Source organism: Danio rerio, chromosome 5 (genome assembly GCF_052040795.2).
Source record: "Danio rerio strain M-AB ecotype USA chromosome 5, GRCz13ab, whole genome shotgun sequence".
Taxonomy (NCBI): domain Eukaryota; kingdom Metazoa; phylum Chordata; class Actinopteri; order Cypriniformes; family Danionidae; genus Danio; species Danio rerio.
The window spans coordinates 18,642,119-18,656,168 of NC_141025.1; the positions used below are offsets into that span (position 1 = coordinate 18,642,119).

A 14,050-nucleotide genomic window follows, 5' to 3' on the forward strand; every position below is an offset into this window, starting at 1 on the left:
TTTACTATACAATGGTTTATTTATACATGAAATGTTAGTTACTGCATTTGAAATGTCTGTACAGTGATCAGTTCCCTTTTAAAATCCATCAAAATCAGTACAGTCGACAGTATAACGAAAACAGTTGCAGCATGTATGGAATTGAACGCGTTATAAAAATATGATGGTATACACCATTTCAGGTATCGCATCAGTGCATATTTAGCAGCATAAATGATCGCCACAGACGGCACAGAGGAAGTGATAACAGTAACTTTATTGAAATTATTTGTAGAACAGAGTCTAAATGAACTGAAGTACCATGAGAAATAAAAGTATTTACAATTTTTTTTTACTTTTTTTTTTTCTGATAAAACCTTGTGTATTGGACCCATGGTGAAAAACAAAACAAAACACGTGTGGAAGTCAAGAGATGCCAAGCAGCTTTCATCCGGATCCACTAATTGGTCTTCTACGTGTTGTGAACGGATTAGGAACAAGCGCTGTTTTTCATAGAGCCGACATATGGAATTTCATAATGAACGCAACAATGCAGGGAGTCTACAACTCTAAACTCTCAGTAGTGAGTGGAAACATTAAGTGAGCAGTTAAAAGTGTATCATATACAAACAGGAGTACTTATAAAACATACTGTTAGAAGACTTTATACTTAGCAAGTTAACTGTGCGGATACAATAACACGAAGAAAAGGAAGTGCTTTCGTTTCTCATTCATGCCAATATTCCAAAACAAACCCCTTTGAAATTCCAAGCTACATCGTCATGCGTTTTGTTCAATCTAAAACACCAGGAACTCACTTTGTGCATTTCCCCATCATCTATTGGCTGAATCGGTCACATGACCTTCACGCTCAAACCTTGTGAGTCACTGTGAGCAAGAGAGAGCTGAAGGATCCTCTGATAAGCTCACTAAAGATGTGGGCTGGATGCTGGGAGCGTGGCTTTTTGAAAGCAGTGGCATTTTTGGGCCTTCAAACATCTGTCCGTTGATCCTCAAGGGCTTCTCGGGATGTTCTGGCGACACCAGAGGCTGCCGGTCCTCCTCTTCTGAGATTGCGAACACTGGGGGTTCTTCAGAGTTTAATGCTTCGTCTGGGAGCTGCTGCTGGCTGGATGGAGCGCCGCTGGTGTCGGGGAGCATGTTTGTCGGTGGGATTCCATTGGCTTGTGGTTTTGAGGTCTCGGAGGTGCCAGAGAGCAGGCCGAAGCATGGTGTGTTGAAGCGAGTGCGGCGGAGGTTGCTGGTGGAGTTGAGGCGTCGCTGGCGCTGGCCAGGCTGAGTTAGAGGGTATGAGGCATTGCTCATGAAGGAGTCAGAGTGGCAGCTGTTGGTGGGACTACAAAGAGAAGCATCAGGGAGGGTCTTTCCCCTTCTGGATTCTGGAGCTGTGCTCGAGAGTCCCTGAGTGGGTGATGGAAAAAAAAAAAAAGAACAAACTTTGAAAAAGCTTCCATTAGTGTTTCCAAAAATTGTTTTATGGCTGAAAATCCAAGAAGATCTGAATACCCGAACATCTCTATGCGTTACAGAGAAAGTCAATTGTACAGCTTTGTTTTGATGTTCCTATTTAACAGTTTAAATAAAGCCCATTCATGTGGGTTCTGGTGTTCCACAAGGCTTGGTTTTAGGACCTCTTCCATTTTTTTTTTACCTATTGGCTATAGTTTTAGGAAATTTGGTTTTGACTTTCATTGTTATGCTGAAAACACCCAACTTTATCTGTTTTCTAAACCTTCTTCAAATGTTCCCTCCTATCCACAATAGCAAAGTCAAAACCTGCATCAAGGATGAAAACAAGACAGCCAGTCCATGCTTTAACCCAATATATATATATATATATATATATATATATATATATATATATATATATATATATATATATAGTTAAAACCCAATGTTGGGTCAAATAATGACAAACCCAATTGTTTGGTTAAAAAGTGTGAATTTAACTGGAAAAATGATCCTAATGTTGGGTTTGTCCTAATGTTGGGTTTTCTCTAAAGCAATGTACTAAGCTTAAGTCCTCCTAAAGTATTTTTGGTATGATACTTTTAAATAGTGCTGTACTCAATATGTTTTATAATTAAAGTTTCCATTTAAGCATGAAAAAAAACACTTGAATAAAGCCTTTTTATGCTCTTTGCATATATATATATATATATATATATATATATATATATATATATATATAGTAGAATAGTTCACTCAATAATTAGAATGGTTATCATTTACTCACCCTTTTCTTTTTTCAAAACCTATTTGAGTTTCTCTCTTCTGTTGAACACAAAAGGAAAATGCTGATAGCCGGCACCAATCAACTTCCAAACTAATATCTTCCTTTGTTCAACAGAAAAAAGAAACTCCAAGCTTTCTGGTGTTTCGCAGGGCTCAGTTTTGGGACCTCTACTGTTTTTTTTACCTATTGGCTGTAGTTTTAGGAAATTTGGTTTTGACTTTTATTATGTTGATAACACCCAACATTATCTATTTTTTAAACCTTCTTCAAGGTTTCCTCCTACTCTCCTTGAATGCTTTGTACTTGATTTTCAATTTACTTTTTCTCAATTCAGTAGTTATAAAACAAATTTGTCTCACTGGCTCAAAAACACAATAGCAAAGTCAAAACCTGCATCAAGGATGAAAACAAGACACCCCACACTATAAAAAAAAGGTATGGTTGTTGTAACCCAATGTTGGGTAAAATATTAACAAACCTAACTGTTGGGTTAAAATGTGTGAATTTATTTGACCAAAATGATCCTAATGTTGGGTTTGTCCATATTTGACTCAATGTTGGGTTACAACAACCCAGCATTTTTTATGTGTGTGTGTGTATGTATATATATATATTTTTTTTCTTTTTTTGTCTCATCAATGCAAAAAACAAAAAAAACAAAAAAAAAACCTTGGTATAAATGAATTGCATGATCTTTACATATCTTTTTAAAGGAATAGTTCACCCTGAAATCATTTACTCACCCTTTACTTGTTTATAGCCTTTTTGAGTTTCGTACTTCTGTTAAACATCAAAGGAAAAAAAATTACTAGGGAGGTCGATGGGTGCCAGCTACCAGCCTTCTTCAAATTATCTTCTTTCGTGTTTACCAATAGAAAGAAACTCAAAGATTCTAAACCCCATGAGGGGGAATAAATGATGAGCTAATATTCTTTTATGTGGGTGATTTTAAATTTTATTTTTTATAAATGGCTTTATGTGTAATACTCACAGTGTCCACCAGTTTGGTGAATGGGCTGGTTGAGTTCCAGCTGCACCATTTCTTATGGAGTTGAGGAAGAGGAGGAAGAAGATCCCGGAAGGTTCGGACACTCCATGCTCGTGGTCGTGTGCTGTTTGTTGATCCAGTAAAGTTGCTCTTTGTTGCAGACGGCAGTGCTGGATCGGGAGTGGACCAGTCGAAGGGGTGGCTGGGTCCAGTGTCACTGTGTCTCAGGAAACGATCGCGTTGCTATGAAAGACAGAACATATTTAGATTATCATTTACATTTGATTGTCAATTTCAAAATATTAAAATAAAGTTCTTCAGCACTGCAATAGTTCTGTAGAATAATAAAGACACTAAAGACTGGATTAGGGATTCTGAACATGGGCTCTATGCACAGCTAGAGTTTTAAAGCCAACAATAAACTTCTGTTGAAAGCTTAATGTAGCTATTTTTAATTCCACAAGGTTGTTTTTACAGCCTCGATGTTGCAGTGTAATTACAACACATTCAGTTAAATAGAAATAAGTTGTTCAAGTGTTAGTGTGAGATGAAAGTATCAACAGGCTAACGCAGAAATTCCATTGAAAATACTGGGGTAAAATAAACTGTCATATTTTAAAGACATGGCAGGGGGAAATGGAATTTAATGCAGTGCTTCTCACTCGATCTGAGACCCATTTCATATCATATTTCTAACAAGCAGTGAAGATCGCTCATTTTTAAAGAAATCAGATCTTAAACGTGACAATTTTGTAATGGAAAGACAGTTCACCGGAAGCCCTCGGACTGCCTGGCTAAAAACTAAAAGTCTGTGTGCATATAGACATTCAGTTTACCATCACAGAAATACATTATATTTCACAATGTATTCAAATTGGAAAAATATTTTATTTTAATATTTTTAAAAAGTCTTAAATTCACAGAAATACTGTGTTGTTGGTCTTAAATTTAAGCAGGTCTTCATTTTAAAAGTTGTAGAAGTAAAGTTACCCAATTGGGCCGACACACATCCAATCACCAACAGTCTATCTAAATAATTTGATATATACACAAGTATATATATATGTTTCTTTGTGTTGCAAAGAGATGTTTTGTTTCACAACAGCTGTTTTTTTTAATTAAATTCCCTAATCAGTAAAATAAAACTAAAAACTAAAACTATTTATAAGATTTATAAATAGGCATGAAACTTAAGGTTTTCTAACAGAAACGCATTAGGTTGAATAAGAATTATACTCAATTCATTTGGACCAAATGCAGATAAATATATATCTTTGATTATTCATGTTGTTTTCTTCATAATAAATATACTTTAAACAATGGTAAACTTGTCATTAAAAAAGAAAGATTATTTTAAAAAAGTCTATACAACTAGAGTTTTTTTTGTTTTGACATTAAAATATGTGATTAAGAAATAACTAAATTAGATTTTTCCAATTCCATTGGTCCAACCGGGCCATTACAAAAAATACTTTGTATTTAACCCCATATATGTCTTGGTCCAAACTTTGGAACATTCATTCATTCATTCATTTTCTTGTCGGCTTAGTCCCTTAATAATCCGAGGTCACCACAGCGGAATGAACTGCCAACTTATCCAGCAAGTTTCTTAGCAGCGGATGCCCTTCCAGCTGCAACCCATCTCTGGGAAACATCCACACACACATTCACACACACACACACACACACACACACACACACACACACACACACACACACACACACACACACTTAGGACAATTTAGCCCACCCAGTTCAACTGTACCGCATGTCTTTGGACTGTGGGGGAAACCAGAGCACCCGGAGAAAACCCACGCGAAGGCACACAGAAATGCCAACTGAGCCGAGGTTCGAACCAGCAACCTTCTTGCTGTGAGGCGACAGCACTACCTACTGCGCCACTGCCTCGCCACTTTGGAACATATTATATTATATTGTATTATATTGTATTATATTGCATTATATTGCATTATATTATATTATATTATATTATATTATATTATATTATATTATATTATATTATATTATATTATATTATATTATAATATATTATATACAAAAGTTCTGTCTGTTTCTTGACTCTGATTTACTGATAGCCCTGCAGTATTCTGCAAATAACAGCACTTGTCCAGCCTCTTCACCCTTCACCTTTGTGTATTCCACTCACATACAGCAACAAACCGAGGACACTACAGTTTGACAAATATTGCAGCTGTTGGACAACAATATACTTTTGAGGCTTTTTTGCTGTTGTTGTTGAGATTGTAAGTGTTTAGATTGCAACTATGCAATTTATTTATAAGGATAGTGCTCATTTTAAAAATGATTAATTTCTGAGACAGCGCGTCAGCGGCCATTAGCCTGTCTTTGAGCTAAGATGGTTGAAGTTGTCCAAACCCAAGATGGTGACAGAGACTGCATCATAAGCTCTTAGAAGAGAAATTACAGCTGATCAAATCATTATAAAACAGGTAAGTGATGTTCTAAGGTGATCTCTCTCTTTTGTATATTGTAGTGCTGTATTTATACCATATAACTGTAGTGTATTGAGTGTGAGATGGGACTCCGCTATCAGTAATGTATGTATTTTGCCCCTCTTTATGTAACCTTGAGTTACTTTTTTGGGGGGATATTTATTGTGATCTCCCGATTTTGTCATCACTTTAGTTTAGACATTACGCTAGAGAGTCATTCAAAAACTAGCTCTAAAGTGACATTTGTGAAGTAGCAACGGTTTTTGTTGTTCTGACGTTAGCTGCAGATGTGAATGAATGGTGGAAGAAAGCAGTTCCTTGTACAAAAGGATTTAGAGATTTTCCATGTTTGATTTTCTTTTTTAAATACACAATTATGCTGTCAAACTGTTGTATAAACGCAATATCACACTTGTAGCAGTGCGACGTGGCTGTATATCATCACTGGTGGGACACTAAAGCCTTCCACCAGGCCTATATAGCCACATTTCACTGATACTTGTATTATATTATATTATATTATATTATATTATATTATATTATATTATATTATAATAAATTAAATTATATTTAAATTATATTATATTAAATTATATTATATTATATTTATTATATTATATTATAATAAATTAAAATATATTTAAATTATATTATATTAATTTATATTATATTATATTATATATACTCAAGTGCAAACCCCTGTTTTAGGAAAGACTGAACTAAAAATCACAATCCATAATTCCACTATAATGAGCTTGCTAATTAAATAAATTAGGCAGCAAAGTAGCTTACAACAAAAAAATTCCCAAACTAGACTCATTCAAAAACAAAAGTAATTAAGCTTCGTAAACGGCCAAAATCACTACCTCTAATTTCAATTAACTTACATTTCATAATCAATAAACATCCATTAGTGAAAACAAACGTGGCTCTCCAGCGCTGAAGCCAGTGAAACTATATCCAGAGCGACCGACCGTTGCTTTAGCAGGATTAAACAGGATTTCTTCATTCTCTTTTGAATGCTTTCAAATCTAAATGGGGGTCCAGGACCTCCAAAAGTGTCCGTCAGCTGTTAATGGCACATGTGCAGCGTGTGGGCGAGTATCAGAAGGGCTTTTCCCATCAGTAGGAGTTTGACAGTCCTCACACATGATCTCTCACAGCTCTCCATGTCTAGACGAGTATTATGCTGGATTTAATCTTGAGCTCTTCTGGCACGGTTTCATATTTTACCCAAGACTACGCCAAACTGTCTGGCAGTGGGCGAAGGCAAAAACAAATAAGGATAAAGAAACAACACGGCTAAGACTTGAGTATGCCTGTGTCCAAAAGGTTTGAGCGATTAAAAAAAGTCTTTGTATTTGGCCGTTTACAATGCTTAATAATGGAGTTGGGGCGGGTGGTAAATTGAGTGTGTACAATATACTGTGCACTCTCAGTACTGTTTACATTGATATTGTTTGGTGGAATATATTGTTTGATCTAAAAAAAAAAAAAAAGTAGAGTACAAAGTGATGATCCGGAGTGAAAGTTTACAATCCAATTTGTCCTAAACACAGGATATGTTTTATATTCATTCATTCATTTTCTTTTCGGCTTAGTCCCTTTATTAATCTAGGGTAGGTGGAATGAACCGCCAACTGATCCAGCATATGTTTTAAGCAGCGGATGCACTTTCAGCTGCAACCTATCACTGGGTAACACCCATCGACTCTCATTCACACCCATACACTTAGCCTACACAATTCACTTATAGTGCATGTCTTTGGAAACCCACGCGAAAAGGGGGAGAAGATGCAAACTCCACACAGAAATGCAAACTGACCCAGCTGATGCTGGAACCAGCGATATTCTTGCTGTGAGGCGATCGTGCTACCCACTGCACTTCTGTGACGCTCCATGTTTTATATAAAGGGCTTAAAAATCATATTGTATTGGGTTTGAAGCTTGACAGGCACAATTGCTGCTGACAGATCATCTATTTGTGTCGTTTAATGTTAAAAATTTGGTGCTTTCCTCTTTTTCACTGACATATTATCCAACTGTAATTGTGAGGTCATATTAAAAAAAAATATAAATTTTAATGTAAGCATAGTTTCGCTAAAGTTCATAAACTTCATTGAACAAGCACTGCCATGCACATACAATTGAAGACACAATTACTAGCCCTCCTGTGAAATTTTTTTTTTTTTTTAAATAGAATAGATTTTATTTCCTCCACACATTTTTGTTACATTCGTTCACATATTATCTTTCAGCTTAGTCCCTTATTTACCAGGGGTCGCCACAGTGGAATGAACCACCATTTTTGTTACATTTTTAGCATTTTAAACATTTTACATGCTAAGTTTTAACTAATTTCTCATAATGCGTTTAATAACAGTGCATATTATAATATTTTACCAGGTATTTTGCAAGATACTAGTATTCATCTTAAAGGCAATTTAGCTTGGACAACAGTGGAAAAAGGGGGCTAATAATATTGACCTTTGCAATTTTTTTGCAGTTTAAAAAAACAACAACTAATAAATAATAAAATAAATAAAATAAATATATATTAAACCTCTACTGCACACATTATGATAAATCTGTAAATACAAAATATATTTGACTTTTTCTTTTAATTATATTCTTCTTCTTTAAATTATAAAAAGGTTTAATTTAAGGTATTTTATGATATGTTGGCATATGGCAACACGTCCAACAGTGGTTCTAAGTTAGAAATTTATAAGTACTTTCCAACAACTGATATTCCAACAGAGGTGACACAGTGGCGCAGTAGGTAGTGCTGTTGCCTCACAGCAAGAATGTCGCTGGTTCGAACCTTGGCTCAGTTGGCATTTCTGTGTGGAGTTTGCATGTTCTCCCTGCGTTCGCGTTGGTTTCCTCTGGGTGCTCCAGTTTCCCCCACAGTCCAAAGACATACAGTACAGGTGAATTGGGTAGGCTAAATTGTCCGTAGTGTTTGAGTGTGTGTGTGGATGTTTCCCAGAGATGGGTTGCGGCTGGAAGGGTATCCGCTGCGTAAAAAAAAAAACGCCCTGGATAAGTTGGTGGTTCATTCTGCTGTGGCGACCCAGGATTAATAAAAGGGACTAAGCCGACAAGAAAATAAATGATATTCCAACAGCTTTCATTTATTACATTCTTTTTTGCTTAATATTACTGAAAACAAACATAATATTGTATTATCATGTATACAACATACAGTAAATATAAATATTTTCTCCAGTAAATAATATAACCAATAAATAACAAGTCTAATATATCTAGATGCATCCGAATAATGTAGCCACCAGGTAACAATGTTTATATATTATACTACTATACTACACCTGTCTTACCTACCTCTGAACTGTCTGCATCACTGCTCTTATCAAACGCCCAATCTACATCATTCTTATGGTCACTAAAACCTCATCCTCACTTTCATCTGCAGGAAGAGCCAGTTCTGTCCTTTTCTTCTTTCACTTACCATAGAACATGGTGGCGCTCACTAATACACTGTTCTCTGTATTTATATCTAATCAAAAGTATTGCCATTAAAATTTGATTTCATCCATAATTCAAATGCCTTTATCATATGACAAATCAACATTATATTACTAGCATTCATGTTGTTATTGTTACAAATAAAAGATCACAGCTGAACTTGCTTGCTAGCTAACTCATTGCAATATTGTGTATTCCACTCTTGGACAGTGCCATCATTTGGCAGCACATACATTTGATCGATTTACAAGCAACTAATTTGATGAAGACTTTTTTGAGTAGTGAATATGTCATCATAACTTACTGGAGGTGATGTTTGATAATTTTTTTGTGGATCTGACATAAATTGATCCTTTATTTTTATTGACGCTTACATTTGCATTCAGCAATTACTCATAATAAATGCCAGTCTGTCAGAAATACCGCCACAGAAAAACACTGCATGTCATGTGACTTAACCAAAGCACACCATTGGCTAAACTGAGGTCTTCTCTTTCCAACAAAAAAAATAAGAACGTTGATCTTAAAGAAACAGTGGCAGGGAAATGAACATAAATATGTTGCCATATGGCAACACCATGCGGTAGAGGGTTAAACTTCTACATTTTACTTTGCTTTAAATAGTAAGATATTTGTTTTTTAAGATTGTAATGTGAAAGTGTTAGAATGGATCGATTTTAACCATTTTATTGCACATAACCTGTAACACATGCTTACATTCAATATTTGTTTTCATAGGTTTTAATATAAACATTATTTTCACTTTTTAATATCAGAGTATACAGTAAATGTTTTCTGCATTTTTAGATCACATTTCAGTCAGAAAGTACAGAAATATAATACTCTGGCTAAATTGTCCATCTGTAACCTTCCTTACACATTAAACGAACTAAAAAATGATCATACGTTGACAGATATTTTTCTTAATTTTAAACAGCAGGTGGCGCTCTAGGTGAGATTTTAATCATGCTCTCAAATGCTTATGAAGAAAAGCTCTTGTGCGTTTTACAGTCTATGGATTTGGCGGTAAGATCTAGAAGGGATACAGCTGCAGCCGAAAGTTAAAGTGAATTGTTTATAATTGTCTTCTTCCTCTTCTTCTTCTTCTTCTGAGACTAATTTCCATATGCATCTCCTCCTAGACCATTCATACTACAACCATTATTAGTTTGGATTAAAGATCTTGTTTTGGTGTGCTTCCTCAAAACAAGTGCCATATTGATCATTTGTGAATCAGGAAAGGGAGAGTATGTGGTAATCACTTCCTGTTTAAATGCATATAACCGCAAGAGTGTTTACACTACAAAACAATCCCATTAAAAGTACGTTTTCTACCACCTCTCGGAATACACATAAGTTGACAAGCTGGAAAGGTTTTAGACTGCATTAACAACTATATTTAGCATCATTTACTTCTGAAATTAACCCTAAAGGTGCTGTGAAGTGCTTTGAAATGTGCATTTTTTTATTCGAAACTTGACGTAATCTCGACTGAAACACAAATAAAGGGTGGGACATGCACTACCTGACAAAAGTCTTGTCATCAATCCCGGTTATAAGAGCAACAAATAATAACTTGACTTCTAGTTGCTCATTTGGAAAAGTGGCAAAAGGTCAGTTTTTTAGCTGAATCGTCTGTTGAACTTCCAATCATCACAAATACTGCAGAAGACCTATTGGAACCCACGAGGACCCAAAATTCTCAATGAAATCAGTCAAGTTTGGTGAAGGAAAGTCATGGACTGGGGTTACATTTAGTGTGGGGGCGTGCAAGAGATCTGCAGAGTGGATGGCAACATCAACAGCCTCATGTATTAAGACATTTGTCCTGCTCATTATATTACAAACCACAGGAGAGGGCAAATTTAGCAGCAGGATAGCACTCCTTTCATACTTCAGCCTCAAAAGTTCATCAAAGTTGCTGAAAGCAAAGAATGTCAAAGTGCTCTAGGATTGGCCAGCCCAGTCACCAGACATGAACATTATTGAGCATGTCTGTGGTAAAATGTAAAAGGAGGCATTGAAGATGAAACCAAAGCGTTTTGTTCAAGTAATGGCTAAGCTCAACTGCAAGACCAAAAAGCAAACGATAAACGTCTTAAAAAGGAACGGGACATGTCAGATACTAGGGTGCATTTGATTGGTCAAGATTTGATGAAAACTGAAGATCTATTGATCCATTTAGGATCAACAAGTGACAAACTGCAAGCTTGAGTGTTTATATCAGGTTTATTTCTTATAAACACAAATTGTCACTGTTTTGGAGCCCCTTAGCTTATATTCATCCTTAAAACTAACATACTGATTGTTACATCAAAACACTTTATTTTAATTTCACGGGACCTTAAATGCCATATGTTACACAGGCTGTGTCTGCATTCTTTAGTGCACATGTTAAAAACACAGTATATTTCAGGCTTTAGCAGGCCCTCAGCCGAACACCGCAGAGCTTCTCAAACCTCTTTATATGAACAAACAGCTTGGCAAATTTTTCATGCCACATTTCAGAGCCAAAGCAGCATGGACCACACACACACATAGGGAGAGGGAGAGAGAGCTGGATCTGGGAAATTGGCTACATGCGTATAGCATTCATTAGTCAGAGCTATTAGCAGGCCAGCTCCCCCTCCGGCTGCCAGAGTCTCTGGTGAAGAGCTCCTTCTTTGCCCTTCATCCAGAACATCACCACACACCATGACGCTTGGCCTCCATCAGCATGAGACACTGCACCAGCTATTCACGCTCAAAACAACTCAGTGTCAAGAAGAAGTAAACATACAGGGTAGCACTTCAGTAACAATTTTTGGTGTGCCGAAGTGTTGAAAATCTCTTCACATTCCAATAGCAAGGATAAATGATCTAAATGTATTGATATGTATTTTTATATTCAGCGAAATGCATAGGACAGTAGTGCTAAACGAGTATGATGATGGCAGGCAAATACGAAGGATAATCAGTAGCAAAACTTGCTTGCAAATCGGAATGTGAGAACTTTTAAATACAAATATTAAGTAATTTTATAAACTGTTATTTACACTCACAAAACACAGAGAAAAATAATGTATTGTTTTTATAATTTGTCAAATGTAATTCACATAAACAAACTGACCGATGCAACGGTGTACAATACATTCATCTTAGCACTTTATTTCAGTTTCTCTGTGGAACTTTGCTTTGACTTTTTCTACTCCTTTTGCGATATTCCAGTTATTATCCTATATATGTATATGTATATATTTATAATATCGGACTGATTTATTAAGTCCATCAAACTCCGTCTTTTAAAATCGAAAGCAGAATATGTATCCTCATAATAAGCCTGTGTATTAGCACGCTGCTACATTGAAAACATATAATTCGATTTGCGCTTCTGATTAGTTCTCGGGATATAGTGGCTTTTGCTGTCAAAGGCAGGTGGCGTTTAGCGGCATTTGCCAACAGACTTGTTATTTCCGAGTGCGCTGACGCTGGGATTTAGATTATTTGAAGCAAATCTATTTGTTGATGGTGTAGTATGTGCCTTAAGCATTCGCTCAATTATCTCATTTTTCATTCATCATTCATCAAGTTGAGGTAGTAGGAGCCACTCACAGTGTGTGGAGAGAAGGGCAGCTGTGCCGAAGTGGGTGCAGAGGCGATGACAAACACCTCGTCTGTGCCCAGCTCTAATTCAGTCAGACCAGAAGAGAAGAGCTCCAGAGCAGCTTTATCTGACACTTCACAGGCTGCGTTTACCGAAGACCCTGCAGAGCACACAGACACGCCAGCTTTATAAAATAATCATACACTTAAATCTAACACATATGTAGATGGCATCCGTTATGATGAAATCTACATGGAAACATTTAAGCTCTCCTGCTGGTACAATTGGTCTAATCTAAAGAGACGGGGATTTCAGATTTACAGCTTAGTGTAAAGCCAATGGCTTCTTAAACAACCCCTACTACACGTTCTCGACCTCCCACTATGATAAAATGACTTTACACATTTGTGTTTAGGAAATATACATGGCTCAAAGTAATAATAAAATAAAACTAATTATTTTAGCATTTATTAGAATCAAGGGGTGAACTAAACAAAAGAAAAAAAAAAAACGTAAAAAAATTACAATAACCTACAAAAAATATTTTTAATTTTAAGTTGTTTTAATGTAAACATTGTTTACAGTATATAACTTTATGAACTTTCCTTAAAATTATAATTTTTTTACTTATTATACTTAGACAAATATTTCAAAGTAAAAATATTAACTTGGCAAAGGCATTCATAGTTTAGTTCTGACCTTAATGTGAAAATATAAACAATGTTGCAATAAATATTCTTTTAAAAAGAATTTTAAAAGGTCTTATAATTTGATTTCACTTTATGTGAAGTTGGTAGCTTTATACGTAGTTTTAAAAAGGTGGAATTTACATTTTTAGGATAGAGAGTAACAGGACATTTATAAAACTAAATTCATTCAACTCTACATTTTCCTACACAACAGACATATAAAATGTCATTACATTGCTTTTTTAAATATTAGTTTTCTTTTTAAATATTAGAATAATAAGTAAAAAGAAAAGTTTTTATAAACACTGTAAAAAAAAGTTGACTCAACTTAAAATTAAGGCAACCAAATTCAGGACATGTTTGAATTTACTCGACTTAAATCAAGTGCAGTGTTTGGGTTGAAAGTTGGGTCAACTCAAAAAGCTCTGCAGCACATTGCCTTGCAATTTTAAGTTGAGTCAACTTTTTTTTTTTTTTACAGAGAAAGGGAAAATGACGCAATGAGTTATAAATAATGATTAAAATGAAATTAAATGAAGTAATTTTTCAACTCAATTTTTAAAAACATCTTTAGTTCAAATAAATGTT

At 35.4% G+C, this 14,050-nt stretch overlaps 1 protein-coding gene across 1 annotated transcript in view; it reads right to left on the reverse strand.

The window, feature by feature from the left end:
- si:dkey-112e17.1 overlaps positions 1-14,050 on the reverse strand; it is a 68,680-nt gene continuing 54,630 nt past the window's right edge. Inside the window, exons 5-7 of the mRNA XM_087253358.1 lie at positions 12,782-12,933; positions 3,228-3,467; positions 1-1,401 (exon numbers count right to left, since the gene is read on the reverse strand). Of these exons, the coding sequence (XP_087109484.1) occupies positions 865-1,401; positions 3,228-3,467; positions 12,782-12,933 (929 nt within the window). The 3' untranslated portion in view covers positions 1-864. The remainder of the gene's footprint in view (positions 1,402-3,227; positions 3,468-12,781; positions 12,934-14,050) is intronic.